This window comes from Rhinolophus hipposideros (genome assembly GCF_964194185.1).
Source record: "Rhinolophus hipposideros genome assembly, chromosome: 6".
Lineage (NCBI taxonomy): Eukaryota > Metazoa > Chordata > Mammalia > Chiroptera > Rhinolophidae > Rhinolophus > Rhinolophus hipposideros.
Genome location: NC_138052.1, coordinates 82,140,496 through 82,167,044, shown reverse-complemented (window position 1 = coordinate 82,167,044; position 26,549 = coordinate 82,140,496). Strand labels below are relative to the sequence as shown.

At 38.3% G+C, this 26,549-nt stretch overlaps 1 protein-coding gene across 11 annotated transcripts in view; it reads left to right on the top strand.

Moving 5' to 3' along the window:
- FN1 (fibronectin 1) overlaps nt 1–26,549 on the top strand; it is a 69,032-nt gene extending 42,483 nt beyond the window's left edge. For 2 of the 11 annotated variants that reach the window (XM_081051287.1, XM_081051283.1), the window contains 20 exons: nt 235–324; nt 1,658–1,927; nt 2,657–2,773; nt 3,447–3,611; nt 4,132–4,287; nt 4,949–5,062; nt 6,084–6,353; nt 7,540–7,727; nt 8,582–8,669; nt 9,772–9,948; nt 10,758–10,847; nt 11,073–11,252; nt 12,394–12,483; nt 13,522–13,904; nt 15,281–15,419; nt 17,619–17,783; nt 19,650–19,775; nt 20,300–20,406; nt 22,958–23,068; nt 23,370–26,549. In XM_081051287.1, the coding sequence (XP_080907413.1) occupies nt 235–324; nt 1,658–1,927; nt 2,657–2,773; nt 3,447–3,611; nt 4,132–4,287; nt 4,949–5,062; nt 6,084–6,353; nt 7,540–7,727; nt 8,582–8,669; nt 9,772–9,948; nt 10,758–10,847; nt 11,073–11,252; nt 12,394–12,483; nt 13,522–13,904; nt 15,281–15,419; nt 17,619–17,783; nt 19,650–19,775; nt 20,300–20,406; nt 22,958–23,068; nt 23,370–23,441 (3,098 nt within the window). In that variant the 3' untranslated portion in view covers nt 23,442–26,549. Of the gene's footprint in view, nt 1–234; nt 325–1,657; nt 1,928–2,656; nt 2,774–3,446; nt 3,612–4,131; nt 4,288–4,948; nt 5,063–6,083; nt 6,354–7,539; nt 7,728–8,581; nt 8,670–9,771; nt 9,949–10,757; nt 10,848–11,072; nt 11,253–12,393; nt 12,484–13,446; nt 13,905–15,280; nt 15,420–17,618; nt 17,784–19,649; nt 19,776–20,299; nt 20,407–22,957; nt 23,069–23,369 lie in introns of all 11 variants that reach the window. The other 9 variants (XM_081051285.1, XM_081051280.1, XM_081051282.1 and 6 more) reach the window with 5 other exon arrangements.

Sequence of the window (26,549 nt, the reverse complement as noted above, 5' to 3'; positions counted from 1 at the left end):
CATAGAAGTGAGTTACAGAGGTGGAACTAAGAGCAGGGCTTAGAAATGCTATAGGGCAAGGTGACCCTTATCACCTAATCACAGCTCTTCTCCGGGTAGTGATGTTCACTTAGGAATAAGTAGGCAATAGAACTGGACTCTTGGATATTTTATAAGTTGAAATAGTCCCATGGATGCTTTGGTTTTTCATGTTTTCAAGAACAATTCTTAAATAAGTCCCACTTGCCTCTTCAGATCTCCTGCCTGGTACGGAATATTTAGTCAGCGTCTCCAGTGTGTATGAACAACATGAGAGCACGCCTCTTAGAGGAAGACAGAAAACAGGTGAGTCATGTTGGCAATATGCTTATCAAGCAGCTTTCACCTACCAATTTTAAATAACACAATGGAATGTTACTTCTAAAAATACACCTACATATTTTGTGGTTGTGATGCTTATAGTCTTATCATTACTTATCATTACACTGGTCACTTATTCACTACGATCACTTATTCAACTATGACTGACTTCGTCACCAAGATTCTGCTCTCTGCTTCCAGAGAGGACTGAAATTACTCCAGAAACGTTGTCTGTCCTTAAAAATATCTCCTAAGAATAATACCTCATAATATCTATTATTTAGAGATGGCAAACATTCCTTCTTCTTAGGCAGTTGTGTCTAATGGCATACCCAAACTATCCTTCTCATATAAGTATTTTCCCTCTCTTACTAAGCCAACAAGTTTATCTGTTTTTCTACTTGATGAAATATTAGTTTACTATAAAAAGGAATTTGAATTGAATCCCATAATATGATGTCCTCACTTAAATGAGTGCTCCTTTTAATTTTTCCCTTTAAAAGTGTGCAGTTTAGTATATACATTTTTTTATTTATTATAGTCCACTTGTTTACAAGAAGTAGTTGTGACGTCTCACTTTGATTTTAGTATATTATTGAATAGAATAAGTAACTGACATGGAAATTTGTTGGAAGTCTCAGAGAGGTTAAGTGATTTGAATTTGAGACAAACTCCAAATTCTTGCTAATTTTTCTATACTGTACTAAATTCTCAATTCATGAGGAAGTATTTGAATTGCAATTTGTCCAGATTAATGTTTCATTTTAGTTTTAGAGTTTTATGTTTGGCATCATTATCACCCTGTGATATTGGTTATCACTCTTTCAAATATCAAATTCTTCTTGAGTGTAGAGAGCTTTCTTTAAGAGACAAACACTTAACTTGAGAGTGGGCAGATCTTGTCTTACTTTGAAAGATGCACTTATAGGATAGAAACATAGAATACTTGAACACTGAAGCATTTGAAAATATCAATTCCCAGAATTTCTTAAATAACTATTCTTCAAATATGATGTGGAAACTTACTGCAATGATACGTATAACTTAATATAATGACACTTGGATTACTTAGCAAAAGAAAAGAATGTTTGAGTTGGCCGTTTTGAACTGAGTCAGTTTATGATTTGGAAATTTATATGTGGCTTAGAATCAGTACATCGTAACCTGATGTTTATGGCAATTCATTATTTCTCTTAATGAGAAAGAACAGAAACATTGGATGTATGTTATTTTCCCTTATAATTTTTCTCACTTCCTAACCTGGTGGTGTCTTTTCTCTGTCTCTCTTATTCTCTTCTTCCCCTGGGTGGGGAAACAGGTCTGGATTCCCCAACTGGCATTGACTTTTCTGATATCACTGCCAACTCATTCACTGTCCATTGGATTGCTCCTCGAGCCACCATCACTGGCTACAGAATTCGCCATCATCCTGAACACACTGGTGGAAGACCTCGAGAAGACCGAGTGCCCCCATCTCGGAATTCCATCACCCTCACCAACCTCAACCCGGGCACAGAATATGTGGTCAGCATTGTTGCACTTAATGGCAGAGAGGAAAGTCCTCCTTTGGTTGGTCAGCAATCAACAGGTAACTTGTTTTCTGATCTTCAAAGAAACTCAGAGGACTTTCCTATGCCAGTGATGTCTTCCGTGAAATAGCTTTGTGTTGTCTGGTCATCATCTCTTAAAAAATAGATCATGGTTATGAGACATGGAGAGGGAAGTGAGAATATGTAGAGAAAGCCTCCTTCTTAGAATATATTAGAGAAGATACTTTTTTCATTCCAAGAATTTCCACCTGATTTAGGTATTTGTATGTTTTTAATAACTACAATTTTATTCAAAATATAGAAAACACTCTGTTTCAGAGTTCCTTGAAAACATAGTTATTTTAACGTGATAGTGTCATTGTTCTTAGGAGACAGATGCTGAAGTACTCAAGGGAGAAGTGTCATCATGATATCTAGCTAGATAGGTGTCAAACATTACCAATTAGCAAATACCTAAAGGAAAGGGATATAAGTGTTCATTATATTATTTTTGTAACTTTTCTGTTGTTTTAAAATTTTTCAATATAAAAAGTTGAGGAGAAAAAATTCCCATCAATAATATTGAAGTAATCATTTTATCACAATTTGAATTGGTCCTTTAACCTCTTTCCTTGAGTTGTTTGTAATTTTTAATTCTGCTAATTTTGTATAGTATTTACATTATTACATGAAAGCATCGTAAAGGCAATTATCTGGAAAATGAACAGAGCGAACCTAGGCATCATTTGAAAGTTAAGGATGTGAAAATGTTCCCTCACTTTTTCTAGTTTCTGACGTTCCAAGAGACCTGGAAGTTATTGCCTCAACCCCCACCAGCCTGATGATTGGCTGGGATGCTCCTGCTGTCACAGTGAGATATTACAGGATCACCTATGGAGAAACAGGTGTGTTAGTAAAATGTTATTTCATACTCAGATCAGGCGGGTGATCTGAAAGCCCCATAGTGAACACATAGTTAAAGAAAGTTTGGCAGGTCCGTTCAATGGAGTCTTGTCTTTTCTAAGAATATGTGGAATATATATATGTATGATATAAATGGTGGCAGAATCAAGATAAAAAGCTGACTGTGTAGTCTTAGAGGGGCAACAGTAGAGCTGAGGAAAAAAGGTTTATAAATTCACAAATATGTTATCAACGGTGAAATAATAAGTGATTTGTATTTTTCTTCTTTTTACTTTCCTGTGTTTTCAAATTTTTATTTAACATGAATATATTCCATTAAAATTTTGAAAAAGGAATATAATGTATGCAATCCTGGGTAAAGGATTTATCTTCTTTCCCCTTCTCATGTTAATCTACAACTCAGTGATTTTTTAAAGCTAGGATATTAAACTAGCATTAACTGCAATTTTCTCCCAATTTTTACATACTTACCAAGGTTTACTACATACATAGATAATTATACCTTTCTCTTCAAGCCCTATTAATAGCACTCTTGTAAAGGGAATAAGCAAAGGTGTGACTTACACGCTGTTCTCAATATGTTAATTCATTTACTCGGTAATCCCCAAGTACCTCTCAGCCCCTCATACTTTGAACTAACTTCTTTTCAAACAGGAGGAAATAGCCCTGTTCAGGAGTTTACTGTGCCTGGGAGCAAGTCTACAGCTACCATCACTGGCCTTAAACCTGGAGCAGACTACACCATCACCATTTATGCTGTCACGGGCCGTGGAGACAGCCCGGCAAGCAGCAAGCCGGTTTCCATTCAATACCGAACAGGTACCGACTCTTCTGGCAAGACACAGGCATATTTACTCAGATAGTTTTTACGATATTCTCCCAAGGCATTTTCCTCATTGTAAATTGATTTTCTTTTCTAATAAGATGAAGCAACACCTACAACTAACAGACTTTTGAGCCAGACATACAAGGAAGCACCCCCAAAGACAGGGATTTTTGTCTGTTTTGATAATCCCTGTATTCCGTGTGCTTACAATAGAGACAGACATAGAGTGCCTCTAATAAATATTTGTGAATGAATGAATGAGCTGACAAAATAAGAAGATAAGCACCTACTTGGAATGTTGTTTCTTTGACACCATCTTGAAAATAGGTAATGGTATTTAGATGCTTGCCCCAATGCCCAAAAGCTAACTCTGTTCCTGCAAAAGAAACACCTGGGAGTCATTAATTTTAGTAAGAGGTCATCCTATATAAACCAGAACTGGAGGCAGGGCCTTGTCCAGTCTTGTTCCCATAGACTACAGCTTCACTGGTTTCTCCTTGTTTTTCTTTGTAGAAATTGACAAACCATCCCAGATGCAAGTGACTGATGTTCAGGACAACAGCATTAGTATCAGGTGGCTGCCTTCCAGTTCCCCTGTTACAGGTTACAGAGTGACCACTACTCCCAAAAATGGCCTGGGACCATCGAAAACTAAAACTGCTGGTCCAGGTAAGAATCACCAGCGTCTCACATGTATCAGGATAAACAGAGGGGCCCACATGGTATGCTTTTATAAAAGAAATAGCCACCTGACTCATTTATCATTATGTCAGATTTTCCCAATTTGTGAATTCGGGGTTCAAGATTGTTACCTACACCCTTCACAGTAGAATTTTAGGATAACTGCATTTCTGTTTTTACACGCATAGTCCTGTTTGACGGTGTGGACACCTTAAATTATTATATCTATCTTTGTAGTTTTGTTTATCGTGCACACCAAGAAAAGAGAGCTGACCTAACTGACTTTTTAAGATCGTTTTAGCTCTTGTTTTTGCATAAAGGACTTGTAAAATTGGGATCCAAGGCAATACCTTGAAGTCAAGTTAATATCCATTTTTTTCCAAGATCAGCATCATTCCCTGTTGGGAGCATCATATTACATTTTGGAGCGTATCCTTTAGTATGACTTTACTCCAATACAGTAATTTGTATTAGCAATGAACATGTTTGTCCAAGAGGAAATCCATGTCTGACTCTTCCATATTTTCACAATAATTCTGCAAATGAAAATTCAGGCGACCACATATTTACTGCTGAACTCTGAAAGTCATTTGGATGACCTTCGAGTGGATGACATAGATGCTGCATTTGCTTTTCTCTCCCTTTGCAGAGCAAACAGAAATGACCATCGAAGGCTTGCAGCCCACAGTGGAGTATGTAGTTAGTGTCTATGCTCAGAACCAAAACGGAGAGAGTCAGCCTCTGGTTCAGACTGCAGTAACCAGTACGTAACCGATGCTTGTTTTCCATTTTCAATGTCAGATTTTGTTCTCAGGTATCTGAATGCCCTCTGCGTGTCTTTTGCGATTATACATAGGGAAAGCCAACTTGTTGGGTTTTTTGAATATTGAGCTGAGTCCTTTACAAACATTATTTTTCTTCTCAGTGCCAAGCAGTGAACATATAGGGAAAGAAGTTATGGAACTGCCATAGTTAGTTGCTGTGCTTTAAATTTCTTTTGCTCAAATGGCCTCAGCAAAATCTTACTTGCCTATAGCACACCTATGAAATATTTTGCTAGGACCTTCTTTTCTATGACTGGATGGTAAAGTTGATTAAAGTATGCCTCATGAAGCCATTACGTTTGGAGCATTGGAGGACTGTGGCTGGACCAGTGTTTAACGTAAATACTTAATAGAGGGGTAAAAAAGGATTTTAATGGTAAAAGAAGGATTTTAACAATTTAAATCTAACGTTGAAAATCAACTTTACCACTTCCGAGGTATAGAAAATCCAGGTCTGTGAGACTAACATCACATTGCAAAAACCAATTTTGGTTAAATATCTTAAAATTAACATAAATTAATGTTAATCATTGTTCAAGAGGAAGTCCATATCTGACTCCTCCGTGTTTTCATGGTAATTCTGCAAATGAAAATCCAGACCACCACATATTGACTGCCGACCTCTGAAAGTCACTCGATGATCTTATAGTGGATGACAGAGATACTGCATTTGCTTTTCACTCCCTTTGCAGACAAACACAAATGACCATTGGGAGGATATTTTGCGGGGTGTCTACGCATCTTGCGTACACCTGTTATTCATGAGTGACGCGGCATTAAATATTCTTAAAACCAAAAATACTGAAGCACATGTCAAGTGATTTTCCATGTAATCGTGGGTTCATTGGAATTTAATTCATCATAGAAAATGGTATCTGCAAAACTGCTTTGCATGTTATAAAGATGCTTATTTCATAACTTGCTTTTCACATGACCTCTCACCATTAATTTGCCTAACAGACATTGATCGCCCTAAAGGACTGGCATTCACTGATGTGGATGTTGATTCCATCAAAATTGCTTGGGAAAGCCCGCAGGGGCACGTTTCCAGGTACAGGGTGACCTACTCGAGCCCTGAGGATGGAATACATGAGCTAGCCCCTGCACCTGACGGTGAAGAGGACACTGCAGAGCTGAAAGGCCTCAGGCCTGGTTCTGAGTACACAGTCAGTGTTGTTGCCTTGCACGATGCTATGGAGAGCCAGCCCCTGATTGGAACCCAGTCCACAGGTATATGGTTCACTGCACCATTTGGGTGCTCCACCGAGCAGCAGCTTTATGCTCTGCTGAACGAATTACACGTCATCGGGCTATCGATTCCCGTGTTAGGGGAGTGACAGAAAAGCAACCTCTCTCTTAGGAAAGACCCTCTTCAAGAGGACTAGTACTAAACAATGAAGTTTAGGTGATAGTTAGATAAAGTCTATAATAAAAGGAAAGTTTGGAGTCACTTGGCTTATCAATAAGGCCATCAAGTGAGACATTTGAAGATAATACTAAAATTGTGGATTATTTCCTAAGCTATGACTGACTCCCTGTGGTTACGTTCACTGTGTATAAAGGAAAGAAGTTTGGTATCCCAGAGTTTAATCTAAAAAAAGGAACCCAAACTGGGCCATTTCGTAGCAGCGTGATTCTTAGAACACGAGGGTAAGATCTTCTTTCTCTGGTTAGATATCGGGTGCTGGGTGTATAATTTGCTTAAATGATTGAGAACCAGATACACAGGAAACAGCTGATAGGGCAAATGCTGTCCACAATACTTTATCGTCTTGTGCATTGTTTCTGAAGCAGAGTGGAATGCTAAAGATGTGTCCTTGTGACAGCATAAACCCTGGAGGTAACAATCTGTGTTTCTGCTCTTTGCTTCTCTTTTCCGCTGCTGTTGTGAGCCAATTTTCTTATGCTGCACCACAGAGAATATTTCCAATTTAGCAGTGATATCTGCCACGGGGTCCAAGTAAAGAGAATAAAAAGCATAGTTCTAACATAGTTTTGGAGGATGAAATACTCTGTGAAATGGTTTTCCATACAAAAATAATTTATATAGGAAAAGGGTTATTGCTCATCTTTCCATACAAATGGAAAATCAATTTTAATGGCCAATAAGTTCATTTGACTTTTTTTTTTAAGGGAAAGCAAAAAACATCTTCTAAAACCTAAAGTCTGTTAGAATTCTGACATTTACCCATGTTTCCAGTGATTCTGAGCATTGGTGGATATGAAACAGTTTTTTCAGCAAACATTTTCTTCACTTTGCATTCCTTCTTGTACTTTTCTTCTGCTGAATCTTTGCTTGACCAGGGAACCCAGCTAACCAAACAAGCACAGTCTTTTCTACTTCTTGGAATTCACTTTATTTTCCATTTTCCCCATTTCCTATAAAATAACCTCTAACCAATGACCATCCTAACAGCCATTCCTGCACCAACCAACCTGAAGTTCATTCAGGTTACACCAACGAGCGTGACTGCCCAGTGGACACCACCTAATGTTCAGCTCACTGGATATCGAGTGCGGGTCACCCCCAAGGAGAAGACAGGACCAATGAAAGAAATCAACCTTGCTCCTGATAGCTCCTCTGTAGTTGTACCAGGACTCATGGTAAGAAGTGCCTCTTTTTAATTGGAATTAAGGAGTAGGTCATTTCTTACATAGTTTAAAGTAGTGGAAATATATATTTGCCCTTACCATCAAATAATTTTATTGTAATTTTGTGTCAGGTAGAATTTCTTTATGTTGACCTAAGGTTTGCCAGAGGACTACTGGGGACAATTTTATAAATCGCTTTGGATGTTGCACAGCTCTTTAGATGTATTTTGTTTATTTTAAAAGGTTGTGTGTTGGGGGGCACATTTTGTCTATCTATAGACTGAATGCATAAGTCCATTTTAGTCATGCATTTTCTGCGCTCTGTTACCGTGGCAAAGAATATTGTCCAGTTTGTACCAGCGCAGCCTGACCCTACTTCCATTAAAACGTTTTTAGTCTTTCTAGATGTGCATGCAGAAAACTAGCCAGGAACCTAGGAAATTTATGTACTTTTTAACATAGGCCTAATTCCAGGAGCAACTATAGAAAGAGGGTTCAGAGATAGAATAGAGAATTCTCTTTGCTTCTTCATGATCAGAAAAATTCACGGTTTACACCTTTCAATTCATAAAGGAGAAAAATACCTATTTTCCTCATTTTGTATCCACTTAGTTTAAATATGTAAGTTGTGGTTTACTTGGACTTAACCCCTAAGCACATTTTTTAATTCATATAATTTAAATAGGTTGTTGATCTTTTGCGGTATAGGAATGGAATTAATCTAGGAATTTGTAGTTTATAGTGCTGTGGGTTTTTTTAGTTGTTTGTTTTCCTCTTATAACCATGGCGTTTTTCTAATGCTGTAGTGAAAACCCCTGGGTTTCAGAAGATCACATTGCTAAAGCTGACCGTGCTCTTCTTTCTAGGTGGCTACCAAATATGAAGTGAGTGTTTATGCTCTGAAGGACACTTTGACAAGCAGACCAGCTCAGGGAGTTGTCACTACTTTGGAGAGTGAGTAATCAACCTTGTTAGTATATACAAACTTTCTGTGTAAATGAAAATTAAAGAATGGTAAATGATTTTCTAGATCGCTAAGTTCACAATGGAATGATTTCCAATTTGGGAAGCGATTTGCTCCCCCAACTTTTTGACTTATTACTGGCGCCTTTTATATGCCCCTCCAGAACGTGGTCTACTGGCACGTAAATAGAATCACTTTGTGATGTTAAAACACCTGTGTTTATGAACTAAGATTGACACCTAGTTTATGCTCTATTTGTTAGAATTTGTTTTCATAGACTTAAGTTTGGAGAGGACACACTGCCTTCTTCTGTATCTTAACAGTGCAATAAATATTGGATAAATGTGGACCCAGATTTTAGTTTTTGCCATATCATTAACTCATGGTACGTTCTTTCAGATACCGTAGAGAGTGTCAAAAGTTTCATCATCTCGGGGCGGCCGGTTGGCTCAGTTGCTTAGAGTGCAGTGCTCGTCACCGGTTCGATTCCCACATGGGCCAGTGAGCTGCGCCCTCCACAACTAGAGTGAAAACAACGACTTGGCTTGGAGCTGATGGGTCCTGGAAAAACACACTGTTCCCCAATATTACCCAATAAAAATTAAAAAAAAAATTTCATCAGGAAAAACAAAGCTTCATCATCTCTAAAATAGGGATGGCATTGCACCTGTTGAGAGAAAAAATATAAAGCCCTGAAAAATGACAAAATACTAACAATACATGTATATATATAATTGCTGGCTGGCCGTATTATTGTAACTCCTACTACACATATTTTACATTTTAATAAATTAATAATTTTAGAACTTATTGAGGTTTTTGTAGATACTGTACAAACACCCTTGGGAACCACTGGCAGTATCTGTAAAACTTTTCAGTTCTTTAGATAAAAAGGTATGTAAGGTGAGTATTTTCATATTTCTAATTATTGTCAACCTTTCTTTCTGGATGCCACAGAAGAAAAATCTACCCGTTATTTGTCATATGTAGAAATGGACGTATTTGGTGTATAATAAAGAAACACTTTCAAATATCAAAACCTTACCTATATGAGCCAGCCAGGCACTAATCTCTAGCTATGATCCCATGCAGATGTCAGCCCTCCAAGAAGAGCCCGTGTGACAGATGCCACTGAGACCACCATCACCATTAGCTGGAGAACCAAGACTGAGACGATCACTGGCTTCCAAGTTGATGCCATGCCAACAAATGGCCAGACTCCGATTCAGAGAACCATCAGTCCAGATATCAGAAGCTACACAATCACAGGTCAGGGAACTCACTGTACCGACTACATTTGTTCACTGCTGTTCACAACGCAATTTAGCTTAGTAGTTGTAATTCTACCACTTACACTGATTAAATTTATTTTCAGTGTTTTATGATAGCCCAGCTCTATTCTTTAAAAACTAATTTTCAAACCATGATCAGAAATAATTTTATTCTGTGAATGCCTGATTTTATCTAATGTTTGCCAGAGCAATGGCATAAATTCCATTCATCATTTTGATTTTCAATCAGTGTACCCTTCCTATGTAAAAAAAATTATAATGCAATGCTGAAAACCAAAAGAAACTAAAATGGTGGCATGTAGCTCTTGACATGAACATTGACTTTGAAGCATAATTAAAATTTAAAAAGTGAACAACACTACTTCATGAAGATCAAAGTTATAGTCAGAGAATATTCAATATCTAGGTCAATTCAGGTCATTTGGAGATTTAAAATTCTGATTCCAGTTACCAGCCAATGAGCATCTGACTATGATAAAGTGAAAACACATTCAATAGGTGCTCTCCCATCATTCTCTAAAAAGGCCTCTTGTAACATGGCATTTTGTGTTTCAAATTTATTTTAGCCAATATCTTTGTCTGCATCACTGATTTTTCTGTTGAGATATGTTTCTGATTAACAGTTAAGACCCATACCATGCTCTAATTTATTGTTCATGGGTGACCCACTTCTGTGGTCTATGTAAATATGGGATGGTAGAGGAACCATGAAAATTGCAGATGAGTTTGAAATACTTCCTAGTAAATCAAGATCAGATAACAATATAATCTCTTCACAAATCTCAGGTTTACAACCCGGCACTGACTACAAGATCTACTTGTACACCCTGAATGACAATGCCCGGAGCTCCCCTGTTATTATCGACGCTTCCACAGGTAACTACTGTCTACAGAAGAAATGCCACTGACTTAACATGTGATCTAAGTCCATGTGAACCTAACAAATATGAGGCTGATATTTTTGTGTTATAGATCTTAGTTTCTTACAGTTTATAAAACTCTCATATTCTCTCAACTCTGTTCATAAGGGCTGGGGAAGAAGTGTGGAGTAATTTTTTGGGCTATAAATTTTCTTAGAGACTTAATTTTGTTTTCTTTTAGCCATTGATGCACCATCCAACCTGCATTTCCTGGCCACCACACCTAACTCCTTGCTGGTATCATGGCAGCCACCCCGTGCCAAGATTACTGGTTACATCATCAAGTATGAGAAGCCTGGGTTCCCTCCCAGAGAAGTGGTCCCTCGGCCCCGCCCTGGTGTCACAGAGGCTACCATTACTGGTATTGCTGCTTCCATGCTGCTATTTTTCTCCTTACTCCCTTAGGACTTGCAAAATGCTTATCAGGCTCCAACTGTGTCTTTGATATGATATCATGAGAACAAGAAGCCCATTTCTGATAATTTCAACAAACATTCTCTGTGTAAGAGCTATAGAGCTCAGTACATCCCAAAAGGCATGAATTCATAAAAATGCAATCATTTCAATACGGTCACAGTAGCATAACTACAATCTTTTTATTCACTGTAGGTTTGCCAGATACCTATCAGTCTAGTCCTAGAAACTACATTGTTCAAAGTAAACTAGCTAATTGTGATCCTCTCCTCTCACTCAACTCCCTAAAGACCTGATGATCTTGAAGGACTTGCCAGAGTGCCACCTGCCGTTACCCTTCCTTAACCACTTTCACAGAATAGGTCTTGAGGCAAAGTGATTCCCACCTACTCATATTGGAGAGAATGCCGGGAATGGGGCATAGGAGTTGTCCATTTCAGTGGGAAACATAGGCCTCTGGGATTATTTTTATCCAAGAGATTAAATTTTCAAACTGTATGTCATCTGTACTTTAAAATCCTATAGAACACACAGGTACCAAAAGAAAACACTGTTTTGTTTTTTATAAACTGTGGGAACAGGAAAGTAGAATCAGATATGGGAGGAGTTGAGTTGGATACTTCCTCTAAGGACCCCACAAAGACTGGTCATTCTTTCCTGCAGAGCACTTACCTATAGTCTAACTTCATTGATCCTGTCCCTGAGGGCTGTTTGGTTATTAGGCCTAAGCAGATTCAAGTGTATAGTCTGCAATGATCTGTATATTCCACTGGCAGTACACAATGCTGATAGATTTTCTGAAATTCAAAAAGGCAAATAAGACCACATGTTAAAAGAATATCCAGGAAAAATAACATAAAAGTGCTTATTCATGTCAGATTTATTAGTAAGATCATTAATTTGCTAAGTGGCCATTGTATGTAGAGTATTTGGGGTGTTTATGGGAAAAAACTGAAGTCGATATGACCTCAAAAGGCCAAATGGCCAGAGGGAGAGAGGACACTCGTCCCAGGAGTGTTTCCTGGTGAGATCAGCCTCCACTTGCTTAGCCAAGCTCACAGTCATAATGTGACCTGTCCTTCCCTCAGGTCTGGAACCAGGAACCGAGTACACAATCCAAGTTATTGCCCTGAAGAACAACCAGAAGAGTGAGCCCTTGATCGGCAGGAAAAAGACAGGTAAAGAAAGAGTACTTTTCGGGTAACAGGGAGACAGTTGAGACAAAACTAATTACAAATGATCAATTTTGTAGTGGTAACGTGCTCCAGGTTTTGATGCATTTCTCATGACTCTTCGTTCTAACAGCATTGCATATATGTTGTGTTCTTTGATAGCAGGAATAACCTAACATAATCTGTTGTGTTTTATTTTTTTCTTGAGTTCAGTTTTATTTTTTTCTTGGCTAGTCAAAATAAAGCCTTTTATTCACCTTTAAAATAAAAAAAAAATTATAAAAAATTCAAAACACTAATTTCAAAATATTAAAATGTAAAAGTGAAATTGCTATCATTGCCACTCTTCTATACCTTTTGTTGAAGTTAAAAATGTTTTTTTAAAATGTTGGGAGGAAAATCCCTCCCATTTGTCTTTATTATTTGGTTTCTGACACTTGGAGCTAGAGAATGTTTAGCTCCCAATCTCAGTTTAATTTGAAGAAAATGTGATTATTTCTGCTGCTAGAATTTAAAAAATAAACATGTACATATTTTTATTAATTTTCACCATTTCAAACCATTAAAAAAAAAGAGTTGAGCCAAACCGATGCTGATATAATTAGTGTGGATTCTAGTTCACATGATTCTCAAACGAAAAAAAGGAACAAAAGGCTGCAAATTTCAGTTTCATTGGCTTAATTTGAGAAGGGGCAGCTTCTGTGATGCTCAGCGGTCCAAAGCTTGGTGTGTATGATAAATTTGTACTAACACTTTTTTCATTCTAAACTATAAAGAAATCTTTGAGGGGAAAAATCATAAAGATTCCTTTCTGGAAAAAGTGTTTTGTGATCTAAGAACTGCTAATATTCCAGGGGCTCTGATCAGATTGATACACAGTCGTTGTTACCTGAATTGATAATGACTACTGCTGCTACTTCTGGGAGCTTAACACGCTTTGCTTTTTTGGCTCTAACCTCTCTTGGCTAGATGAGCTTCCCCAACTGGTAACCCTTCCACACCCCAATCTTCAAGGACCAGAGATCTTGGATGTTCCCTCCACAGCTCAAAAGACCCCTTTCATCACCAACCCTGGGTATGGCGCTGGAAACGGTATTCAACTTCCTGGCACTGCTGCTCAGCAGCCCAGTGTTGGGCAACAAATGATCTTTGAGGAACATGGTTTTAGGCGGAGCACACCGGCCACCCCTGTAAGGCATAGGCCAGGACAATATCCGCTGAATGTAAATGAGGAGATCCAAATTGGTCATGTCTCCAGGGGAGACGTAGACCATCACCTCTACCCTCAAGTGCTGGGACTCAATCCAAATGCTTCTACAGGACAAGAAGCTGTCTCTCAGACAACCATCTCTTGGAACCCATTCCAGGAAAGCTCTGAGTATATAATTTCATGTCAACCAGTTGGCATTGATGAAGAACCCTTACAGGTAATCAATTTTTCTCTTTACCTCTGACTGGGTAGCTTAGAAAGGAGTAAGCTAGATCACTGAAGTGACCAAAGCTCTGATGTAATGTGGCTACATTTCTAGGACTTCTTAGAAAGGTGTCATACTTAAGCTCTGATGTTTTTCTTTTTTTAATTTCAATGTGGTTCTACTTTGGGGGGTTGTACCAGAGTGTCATTATCTTTTATTTAGAAGAGAGAATAAAATCATTTCTATTATTCTCACACATTTGAGACTTCTTAGTAACATAGACAAAGAAATGATCCTAGAAAAGAGAAAGAAATAGTCTGCTTGAATTTACAAAGGGCTAAAATGCCATCCTTATGGCTTGAGCTTGAAGAATCCCATTATCCACCATATGTCTACACAGAAAGAACTTAGGTGAAGCTGTACGAATCAGCTGTTATAAGTGACTTATTCTCCAACTAAAACTCCTTTTTTTTTTTAATAATTTTTTTTTTTTTAAAGATTTTATTGGGGAAGGGAACAGGACTTTATTGGGAAACAATGTGTACTTCCAGGCCTTTTTTCCAGGTCAAGTTGTTGTCCTTTCAATCTTAGTTGTGGAGGGTGCCATTTAGCTTCAAGTTGTTGTCCTTTCAGTCTTAGTTGTGGAGGACACAGCTCAGCTCCTTGGTCCAGTTGCCGTTGCTAGTTGCAGGGGGTGCAGCCCACCATCCCTTGCAGGAGAAATTGAACTGGCAACCTTGTTGTTGAGAGCCCGCTGGCCCATGTGGGAATCAAACCGGCAGCCTTCTGAGTTAGGAACACGGAGCTCTAACCGTCTGAGCCACCGGGCCGACCCAAAACTCCTATTCTTTACTTTGTCTTACCGGTATCAATTTTATTGTGTTCTTGTTTTCAGAAAGTGGCAGAATTTTAAAAACTGACTATAACTGTGGAAGATTTATGAGATTAGAAATTTGAGTTTGAGGATTTACTAAAATGTTTTAAGGACCCCATGTTGGGGTCGAGTGCCATCTTGCATGGGGTGAATAAATCTCCCTACATAGCAGTGTCCACATTTTATGTAAAGGGGACAAGGGTTTCCAGAGGGCTTGACCTGTGACTGCAGCAGGATGAAAAGGAAGCTACATCTAGAATTACTGAGGGGTGCTAATAACTATGGAGCATATGGGAGGAGATTTCTGGTCGGAAAATCTGGCAGATAGAAGTGAGGATCCCTCACCCAAGTTCCACTTCTCTCCTCAACTGGTTGGAATCTTTACTCCCTCCTTCTATTTGTCTCCCTTTATTTTGCTTACCAATGAGGGTTACTGATAAGAGAATAGGCAAAGTCATGTGGATTCCTCACTCTAATGCTTTCTCCCCCACTTTGGATGTGCTAATGATTATAGTTCCGAGTTCCTGGAACTTCTGCTAGTGCCACGCTGACAGGCCTTACGAGAGGGGCCACCTACAACATCATAGTGGAAGCAGTGAAAAACCTGAAGAGGCACAAGGTCATGGAGGAGGTTGTCACTGTGGGCAACTCGGGTATGTGAGCACCTATGTCCCTCAGGCCCAGGCGCCCCTCTAGACTACACCAGAGATACTTTTTCCACCAACTCTTCCTTGATTGCTGTTTTCTTTTAACTTTGGGAAATAATGTTGTACATCATCAGAACTTTAAATTCATTTATTTTTCCCCAGATCATATGCTAATATCTTTGTAAAACCTGTACACGTTTGACAGTCTCAAACAGTGACATAGATCTGGAATGGATTTCAAATATTTAGTCCAACACTCTTGAGTCCCTGCTAGTGAGTATCTGAGTTGGTCCAGGGCACAAGTCTCCTGGTCTCTTTTCCCAGACTCCATATTGCTTTCCTTGAGTGCCTTTTAGGTACTAATGACCTGTAAAGGAAATTCCCCATCTGCAGACATTAGGGACAGCTGGTGTTTGTTCCTGATGTAAAGTGCTACCAACACAGCCCATTTCTGTCCAAAGAGCTCCCTTATTCCAATGTTACTTCAATTTTTTTTTCTGATTATATAGATCCAAATCCTCTATTAAGGTTAAATGGTCATTGACTCGTTGTACCACCTGGAAAGTCCTTTTAAACCGGTAGTGTATCACTCGGATTTTCAACCTGCAGCGGTTGAAGATTCATCAAGGAATACAAGATGCGGAGTAATCAAAACTGTGAACCTTGAATCTTCCAACCAGAGGGTTCTCTATCAGCAGGGAGTGCCAAATTCTTTTTTTGCCAAGTGACAGGTTTTATTCCTAGGGCCAGTTTGCTTAATCTCAGCATCCTTCCTCTTTTAATAAATGTCTGTGCTATTTACACCTGTGAATTAAGCAGTTGAGAATTGGGGGTGGGATGGAAGGGGAGGGATCATTTTGTGCTTCTTGTGGTATACATTTACGGTAATGCATAGCTTTTGTCTTGGGTGGTGGTACTAGTAGAATGCCACGTAAAAAGAATTTTCAAGACACAAAGGTCTTTGTGCTTTTTCACGGTCATTTTTTTAAAACAGATTTCACCTCCATAACTTTCATCAGGTGGAATTTTAACTCCTGACTGTTTTTAGGAGAGTTGTTGAAATCCCTAGTAGCAGTTTAGTGTTTCCTTCCATTTTTCTTTCAAACTCTGTATTCCCAGCAGCAATATTCTGCATTCTAGCCAGGTCCTAGCTTTGAGACATTTCAGACTTCTTAGTTTCTCCAAAACTCTACTTTCTTCCATGGAGATGCTTTTTAAAATATTAGGCACTTCAAATATCTATGGAGCTTGAGCTTTGGATTTTTGCACTGTAAAAAGAAATCTACACCGTGAGATTCAAAGTCACAAAAGTTAGTTTATTTGATTTTTAGAGAATAAGTTTAACCATGTTATGTTTGCATAAATTCTTAAAATAAGCTTAAAATTATTGTAATAAGCTTAAAATAACCTTTCCCAAAACATAAAGACCAGGATCTTAGGCAGTGTGAAGAGACTCCATTATTTATTTCTAAGTCATGCATATCCCATTGCTTTCTCTTATTAGAACAATTGATTTTATTGATAAAGTAAAACAGTCCTACAACTATGGTAATAATGTACAAAATCTAATACTTTTGCACCCTTCTGCAAAAAATGCAATAATAAAAGTAAAGATCACATTATAATGGAATATAAAAATGCTAATACTTTTGCTTTAAAAGCAAAAGATGCCCTCTACTAATTATTGTTGATTGATGAGCACTTGCTAAATGTTGACAATGGACTAGTGCTTTGAATTCATGATCTTATGTAATCTTCACAATATCCTGGGCAGGTAGAGATATTTTCGTTATTATTCCCATATGACAGATGACTATAATATAATAGCTAGCTGAAGGTCACTCAGGTACTGATGGAGAGACATTTCCAGTCTTTACCGAAGTTCTTAACTAGCTTAAACAGTGTCACGATCTCTTCCATGTTCTAGATTAGACTAGATTTACCAGAAATTATTTTTTTAGAACTGATAGCAAAAATGAAAGATGGGTTCCTTTTAAGATGCTTTTTGTTGTCAGTGTCCACCAGCAACATGTAAATGTTCTTTATTAGAACAGCTGTTACATTCATAGAACAGATGAATGCTTCTTAATGCCACTGGGATTTTTGTTTGAAATTAAATCCTTATGTAGAATAATTCACTTTTCTTCTTATGCTCCAACACCAATAAAATCTCTTTTTTTTTCTTCCCTCCTTTTCTTCGTGTAGTTGATCAAGGCCTACACCAATCTACGGATGACTCATGCTTCGACCCCTACACAGTTTCCCATTATGCCATTGGAGAGGAGTGGGAACGATTGTCTGAATCTGGCTTTAAACTCTCGTGCCAGTGCTTAGGCTTTGGCAGTGGTCATTTCAGATGTGATTCATCTAGTGAGTAGCTTGCTTTATCCACCCACTTGTCTGTCCATCTCTTCTAGTTCCATGCATTCGCGCAAAGTGCCAAGGACTCATGTTTGGCTGACATAGGCTCTTCCAAACATGAAGCAAACAAGGGATGACTGCTTGACTCAAAGTAACATTTTGCATCATAGAAAAATGATGGGAAATTTTACTTGTGGAATATTGCTTCATTTCGAGGGTGGTATGTCAATATGATTATTTATTGAAACAAATTTGTGATGGTAATATGATTTTTTAAAACATTTTCTGTTAAAATAAATGAACAAAGTCAAATTCTTTGGAGCCTGGTCTAATGGGAGACACAAAGAATCCTCAAATCACTTTTAATCTTTAGTGTTGACTGAGTTCGGACATGAACATTTATACTCGCAAACACTGCTATCTGTTTCAACACAAACCAAGTATATTATACTATACTTGTGCACACACACACACACATAGACACACATACTCTCGTATCACACAGATGTGTCACACATCGGGCAGCTTGAATCTTCCTAAGTAATACACAGATAGTACGTTAAGGGAGTACAGATAATCTACTTGTAGATAATTAAGAATATATATTTGATTTTCAAATCATAAAGAAATTTTAATATTTTAATTATCTTTTACCTAAAATGATCCTAGGAATTCCTTATTATGCTGTGAGATTAGTATTAGAATTTATAAACTTTTCATTTATGCTTTGTTTTTAGGGGATATATTATTAACAATTGGTTCCTTTTTGTAGGTGTTAACCATTGTGTCTTATAAACAGGCCTCCTATAGACATATCCAGAAATAATATTTGGAGATATAAAACATAATAGATTTAAAAAATATTTTCAAAGGATTTTACCTAATTTGTATACACGAAGTGATTTAATTCTGACTGAACTATAAAAACAACAATGTTTTTTCAGTGCAGACTGCTGTGCTTGACCACCTGAAAGTGGAAAGATAGAAGTGCTATGCTGTTTAGGAATTGGAATGTTTTTAACATTTGGTATCAATTAGGGAGTTTTTAATTTCTGAACTGAACTACTTTTAAGTTTGCATATTTATTACCTATATAAGTACTTAGGTGCAATTGTGGGAGCGATTTTTTGGCTCAAATTACATATTCTTTGCTTAGATGTCATAATTGTTGATTAACTTAAAGTTTAAGGAATGAGTGATGCTGAGAAAATGGAAGAAGGGGTGCATTGTGTTACAACTTCTGAAGTGTTTTGTTTCAGTATAAACCTTGGAAATTAAAAGTCATCTTTTATGGGTAGTAGTAAAGATATGTAATTGTGAGTATTAGATAGTCCTCAAAACCAGTCTTATTTTCAGGGATAATATCCACTGACTTACCATTTTGTTTGGTTTTGTTTTGTTTTGATACACAGGTTTATTCATACTCTTCTCATTTATAAGCAGGTTGTGGCATGTGGAAACACGCTGATCTTTGTTTCTTTGATTAGTTGAACTACTTTGTATCCAGGATCTCTACAAATCGAAAATGATTTTTTATCTATGATCTAGTCCTAAAAGAATCCTCAAATCCTACTTTACTTTTCCACAATTTTAAAACTTAGCAGTAAGAATTCAAACAAAAATCACTGGCTATTCTTTTGACATGATTATGGTGGAATAAACTGGATCTTAAAATAGCCTGGAAAATGTCAAATTACAATTTAAACTCAACAAAACAAAAAAAGGTTTGTCATCGGGATCATGACCCTTAACCTACTTTCCATTCCTTCCAGATACCTCACTTTTAAAATCCTGTGACACATGCCAGTGTGTTCACTGTCTTATGAAACAGAACACGCCAATAACTCTTTGTCTCTGATTTTCCCCACCCCACAGAATGGTGCCATGACAATGGCGTAAACTACAAGATTGGAGAGAAGTGGGATCGTCAGGGAGAAAATGGCCAGATGATGAGCTGCACGTGTCTTGGAAACGGAAAAGGAGAATTCAAGTGTGATCCCCGTACGTTGCCACAAATCATTTTTAGTGCCTTGTTAAGCACCCCCGCACTCGTTACTGAGCTGTAACTCATTCACAGAAACGATTGGAGATTTTAGGTCTCCTTGAAGAGTGAACAGGGGGTTTGTTAATCCTCTGATTTGGGAAAGTGGAGACTAACTTCAAAAATGAGCCATGATTTAATGTTATTACCGGGCACTTGAGCACTTTTCCGATCTGAGCATTTTGACCATAAACTGCAGCAAAATGTTACAAGAAAGCTCTATGGGCCTTTAAATTCAACTTTTAAAATGTGATCTCCATCTTCCCATCAAAACCCTTTCAGTTTGTTAGATCTAGTTTTTGGAAATGCTGTGCTATGGTCTGTAGAGCGGTATCCCTCTTACCAATGATTCCCGTCAACATGAGGTGTTTTGGTTGTGGTGATACAAATGTAGGAGAGAAACAGAATCCGCCTGTCTACAGGGGTCAACTTTGTCTTATTGTTCTCAGTCTAACACGAGCTTCTGACTTGTGTCTCTGTGTAGATGAAACAACATGTTACGATGATGGGAAGACGTATCAAGTTGGAGAACAGTGGCAGAAGGAGTATCTCGGTGCGATTTGCTCCTGCACATGCTTTGGAGGCCAGCGGGTAAGACCAGCTGTGCCAGGCTCCCTACAATTTAGATAAGATGAAGTGATGATTAAGGGTTAAGCTTCTTATGTGTGTGCTGTACATACAGGTGTCACAGTGACCCTTATGAAATGGTGAAACACCTCATTTCCTGTGGGCACATAGCTACCGACATAAAGTTCCTGAATACCCTTTCCTGTTCTCCCTTTTGTGGTAGCCTCAGCCCCTCCCACACCCACTATTCTCAGGCTGTCTCTTTCTTCAGCAACTAAACTGTTAAATGCTGGAGGATTGGGCCTCCAGCTCCAATCTACTAAACAGGTGCTCCTGTGGCATTGTTGTTCAGTATTTTGAATATTCCAGATCTAAGAAAATGCCACTACTTTGTACTCTCTCTCAATCTAGAAATAGATTCCTGCTATAGGTCTAGCACTGTGCTAAGGAATATGGGACCAGCAGGGAATGAGAAATGGTCCTGGCTTTTTAAATGATACAGTAGTTACAGACATTACATTAGCACACACTGGAAGGCAAGCTAATTAAATAAGGTTCTGAGTGGGTCTGACAAGTAATACAAGTAATAAGTTCCCACATAGGCTGGAATCAGCAAAAAATGTCATGAAAAAGAGAAGTGTAAACTGCCTGGGGTTTAGGATAATTAATATTTGATTGAGGGATGAGAGGGTGTAGAGAGACCAGAGTAATCACACCCCCTGGGATGGGAAGTTGTTGGCACAAGTGGGCTTCATGAGCCCATCCTCTGGCTGGCGTCTTGTGGTAAGAAATTAGATGGGATGAAGTGTGTGTGGGGTGAGAGAGGGGCACTTATGGAAGGCCTTAGAAGTCCATTATTTAGAAGCCAATACTTCTCGATCATTTCTAATCTCTCCTACTCCCATATAACAAAAAAATGCTGGGCCTTCCTCTAATATTTGAAATTTCAAAATAAAATGACACCTATAACTCAAATAAAAGTAAAGACCATAATAGTCCTTTGTTTTCAGTAAAAACAGACCCTCCCCACAGCCCTCACATTCTGGTACATGAAGAGCCTGCCCCCTACGCTGGGGTAAGACTTACTAGTTGATGCCTTTGGTGTTAGCCAGTTGCAGGGACCCAAGAAGAGGAGTGCAATGGAAAATGGTCTTTAGAAAGATTAATCTGGCAGCGGGAAGGGTTTTCAGGGGTCCACCTCTGCACCCACCTGAGGACCTGGGGCAGCCGGTGAAAACCGATCTCCTTCCACCCCAGTGGTTAGGTGGTGAGGGAAGAACTGCCCATTCTGACAGAAACTGTGGAGTCTCTCTCCTTCTCTATCTCCATTAACACTTATAAAGACTGTGATCATTGAACTCACTCATTTCTGGTAATGTGCTTGGTATAGAATATGTGATGGAAGGTGAATTTGTTGGGAAGTAGGTTTTGGTCTGACTTCCGCGTCGCCTCATTATTTACGCACATGAACCCCTTCATGTGTGACGTATGCTCTTTTCTAAAGCAAAGTGCTAAATGAAACACTTTAAGACAGGAGTGAGAACTATTACAATTTTCTATGAAAGCAAGATTCATTGATTCTCTAAGCAGGCATTTACCTATAATTGTATTAGGTATTATGGGGAGTATGCTTTTAAGTGGAGAAACATGTCTGAAATATTTAACTGACAATGTAAGAAAGAAAGAGTGTCATGTAGGGTTTTTTGGCTATAAGAAAAAAGCCTAATTCAATTTTGGCCAAAGAAGGCTTGCGTAACTGAAACGTCCCAGAGCTACCAGCTTTGGGGCTGCTCCATCAATGGCATGCAGTCTCACTCCAGCACATGCTTCGTTCCTTTGTATTGGCTTCATTCTCCAGAAGCCTCTCTGCTGTTAGTGACAAAGATCACCTGCACCAGCTCCAGGCTTGTCTGTAATCAGCTGAGGAGCAACTGTGAAAGAGAACAGGTTTCCTCACATTTCTAGCAAAAATCTCAGGAGGAGCCTCACTGTGCCAGCTTCTGTAGGCAGGTGAAAGGCTACCACGTCACTGGCTATGGAAATTTAGGAAGGGAGTGGCAACATGGTACAATAGGAAAAGCATGGCCAGGAGTCACCCTCCTGGGTGGCAGCCACGACTTCACCAGCAATTCACTGTGAGTTTTCCGCTCCCTCTGAGCGAGTCACCCCTCTGGGTCTCATTTTTTCCTTACCTGTGAAATGAGGGTGTTTGTCCTTGTGATCGCAAGTCCCTTTTAAAGGGATTCTAGGAAAACATTTTTTACCATCTAGTGTGGAAAGATTGTTAAGGAAGCTGGGAGTTGAATGAGCCTTAGCAGATGGGTGGGGTTTCACTAGGAGGAGAAGAGAGGACAGTTCAGGAGAAAGGAAAAGCAGAAATAACCAGAGGCAGCCATAAGATAAAGATAATCGGCCAAAATGTATTCTGTGAGTTATAAATGTGTGAAATCATCATAAGAGCGTCCTTTGTGATGAAGTTTGCCAAGGAAGAACTGAAATTCTTTAACACGAGCACTAAATTGTGATGTTGTCTTGTTATCACAAACCCCATTTGACTTTATGCTTTTGTTCTCAGGGCTGGCGCTGTGACAGCTGCCGCAGGCCAGGGGCTGAACCTGGTAACGAAGACTCCACTGGCCACTCCTACAACCAATATTCTCAGAGATACCATCAGAGCTCACACACTGTAAGTGCATTTGCACCATGAGTGTTCTCCCCTAAATGCAATTAGTCACATAGTAGGGACTCTTTCCATGGGTACTTTTCTTTCAAAAGAACCGAGAGTAGATTACTGTATCCTGTAACATCATTTAGGTTCTAATATATTAAATTCTTGAACATCTCCTATTCTCCTGTATATTGCTAAGTTCTTAAAGTTAGAAATATTCCATTTAGAAGTAATTGTCGTAGAAGCCCATCCCCTCTTTTTTTTTCTGTATACTTTGCAGTATTTACCGCTAATTTTTGTTTTTCTTCTATTTTAACAGAATGTCAACTGCCCAATTGAGTGCTTCATGCCTTTAGATGTACAGGCTGACAGAGAAGATTACCGGGAGTAATATTTCCAACCCAGAAAAACAAGCAGGGATCTCTGCCAAGGCCCATCCAAACTGGAGAGACATTAGCAGACCCCATCTTAGAGTGTTTCTTTCTTAAGCCCTTTGCTCTGGAGAGTAACTCCTCCAGCTTCAGCTCAAATCACAGCTTCTCCAAGCATCACCCTGGGAGTGTTTTGAGACTTTTCTCATCAAAAAGGGGCAGTACATTGCCTTTTCTGCTCCAAAGTATTCAGTACTGCTCAGTATTTGAAATGAAATGATTCTAACTTGTGATTTGGTTTGGGAGCAGTAGGGAACCACATGCACCAACCCAGATGCAAAATGTACTGAAATGACAATACCAAAATTTTAAGTAGGAAAGTTACCCAAACACTTCTGCTTCCACTTAACTCTCTGGCCCGCAATATTGTAGGAATGGCATGTCCTTGTTACTGTGATATTTAAAATATCCACAGTACTCACTTTTTGCAAATGATCCTAGCAATTGCCTAGAAATATCTTTCTCTTACCTGTTATTTATCAATTTTTCCCAGTATTTTTTATATGGAAAAAAAATTGCATTGAAGACACTTAGTATGCAGTTTGATAAGAGGAATTTGGTTTGATTATGGTTGGTGATTATTTTTTATACTGTACATGCCAAAGCTTTACTACTGTGGAAAGACAACTGTTTAATAAAAGATTTACATTCCACAACTTGAATGTCATGCCTTCTTTTTATATAAAGATGTTGGGGAAAATAATAATCCTTATGAATGTCTTTTCAATTCAGCAAACATTTGAAAACCTATGAAGTGTACGGCTCTCTAATTCTTGGGTGATTTCAGTATAAGAATTTCTAAGTCATTACAAAAAAGATTCATTCTTGTCATTTTATCACTTCAGTAATGGAGATAGTTTTATATTTTCTGCTTTACCAGATTTAAGTGGACACAAATATTTACTTGCTTGCTGGTTCTTCAGAGGTAAAATCGAGACAACTTGCAGTTGCTCTTTTCTTATCATAATTCTTCCCTCCCTCCCACCTCCTTTCCTTCTATGATTTATGCAGGGATTACCTGCAAGGAAAACAAAAAGGTGACTGAGATGTTAAAATTACTTGAGTAGTATAGCATGGAGGAGTTTTGTCTCAGGAAACCCCATGGTATAATCACCTCAATCTACCTTGTCTAAATTTGTGTCAGCTGACACGTTTAGGGTGCCCCATGTTAAAGTTTGCCTACTCTTGGCTTGCAAACGCCATTTCCTTTTCAGTTTAACTTTGTGGAAACAACAAAACTTTGGGATTGAATCTGGTGTTCAGAATAATAGGGGCACTGGAAATAGTTGATTATTAATTAGTAAAAGATTAATAACTCATAATCCACAAGACATGGAAACTACTTTTTATGTACAATTGTGCAATGTGGAAAATATTTCAATAAACACCTAGCAATGAATATGAAGCCTGACTACGTAGAGATTTCCTCAGGGTTTATTTGTTTAAAGAACAAAATATTCACATTTGATTTCGTTTTTATAAAATGCTTTGACAGCTAGCATCTCCTTTGGGGGAGGTTTTACAGTCTGGCTTTACAGAGTCTACAGCTCAGAGGAGTTGTTCTTGGCTGGACAGACCCAGACCCCAGACTTGTGTTTAACATCACTAATCTTTCAGCATTATCAGGCCGGCATTTACCAAGATAGCTGCCCTGTGTATGTGAAGAAAAAAACAAAAAAATCACAGAAAGAACAGATTATGGTGCTATTGACTGTCACATAGGTGGGTCATCATAGCTCCCTGGAGGGAGAATGTGACTCAGTACAAGTCCACACACTGGGCAATGGGGAGTCCCATTGAAGACACGCTCAAGAGCAAGCAGGTTGTTCCCTCCATCCTCCTACGTGAAGACATGCACCTCAGCTTGATCTTGTTTAAAGGTCTTTATATTTTAAAACATAAGGAAAGCACAGCTTTGGGTTGAGACTGACTGTGCTTCAAACCACTTATCTAACTACAAACCTACAAATATTTTCCCTAAAGTGAATTTAAGTAAATCCAGTTGGACTGTATTAAAGGGATAGCAAGCCCCTTTGACAACTTACACGCTGAAATGTAAAAACCAGACTCCACATTTAAGATACAAATATACGACTTTTTCCAGAATGTCTGCTGGATTCTCAAAAGCAATATATTAAATTTACAAACTCAAGTGTTTCAATAGTGAGTCAGTAACTACATTTAAATAATGAGAACAAATTAAATAAATTTAAATAACCTTTTATATTTTGGCACCACAAAGCAAGACTGGTAAAACTTTCTTTTTTACTATTTCTCAGCAAAATCCTTCACACACGAGAACAGAGAGGATTTCTGAAGATCCTTTACTTTTTATGGACTCGTTACTGCTTCCCCTGAGAATTGTCTTAAGCAAGCCAGACTGAAAAGGTATAATTAAAAGTCCACTCAGGGTTTAGGCAAGAAATTGCCAATTCAAGAAAAATCAGGTTGGGGTGACTTGTTAGCTCAGTTGGTTAGAGTGTGGTGCTAATAACACCAAGGTTGCCAGTCCAATCCCTGCATGGGCCTGTGAGCTGCACCTGCCTTAGAAAAACAACAACCAAAAAAACCACAAAAGAAAAAACAAAAACAAATTTTAGAAAAAGAAAAATCAGGTAAAACTAGTAAATATATCAAACTTCAAAAAGGAAAGTTACAGTTTGGAAGCTTTACCTTGCCTTGCTGCACATGATTTGTAATGAAATTTATTGTTGTGTTATTTATATTGTTTTCAGCTCTAATGACCTAAGTGAATTATGCAAATTAGGCTGTATAATAATATCATTATAAGCTTGTACGGCACACTTTCTGTGGTTCTGTGAAGGTGAATAGAAATGATCAGGTAGAAATTACAAGTATAGGAGATGACTTTTATTTAACTATATTTCCAATGAAAATTCTATTCCATTTCTAGTTATATGTAACTCATTAAAGTGATTAAGAAACATCACGTCAGCACATTTAAGTGCCAAAATTGCTTCCTATTCAGTAAATTCCCATTGCTGTGAGAGGGAAAGTGGCATGCTACAATTTTTAAAAAATCCCATTTTCAAGAGATAATTTCAACC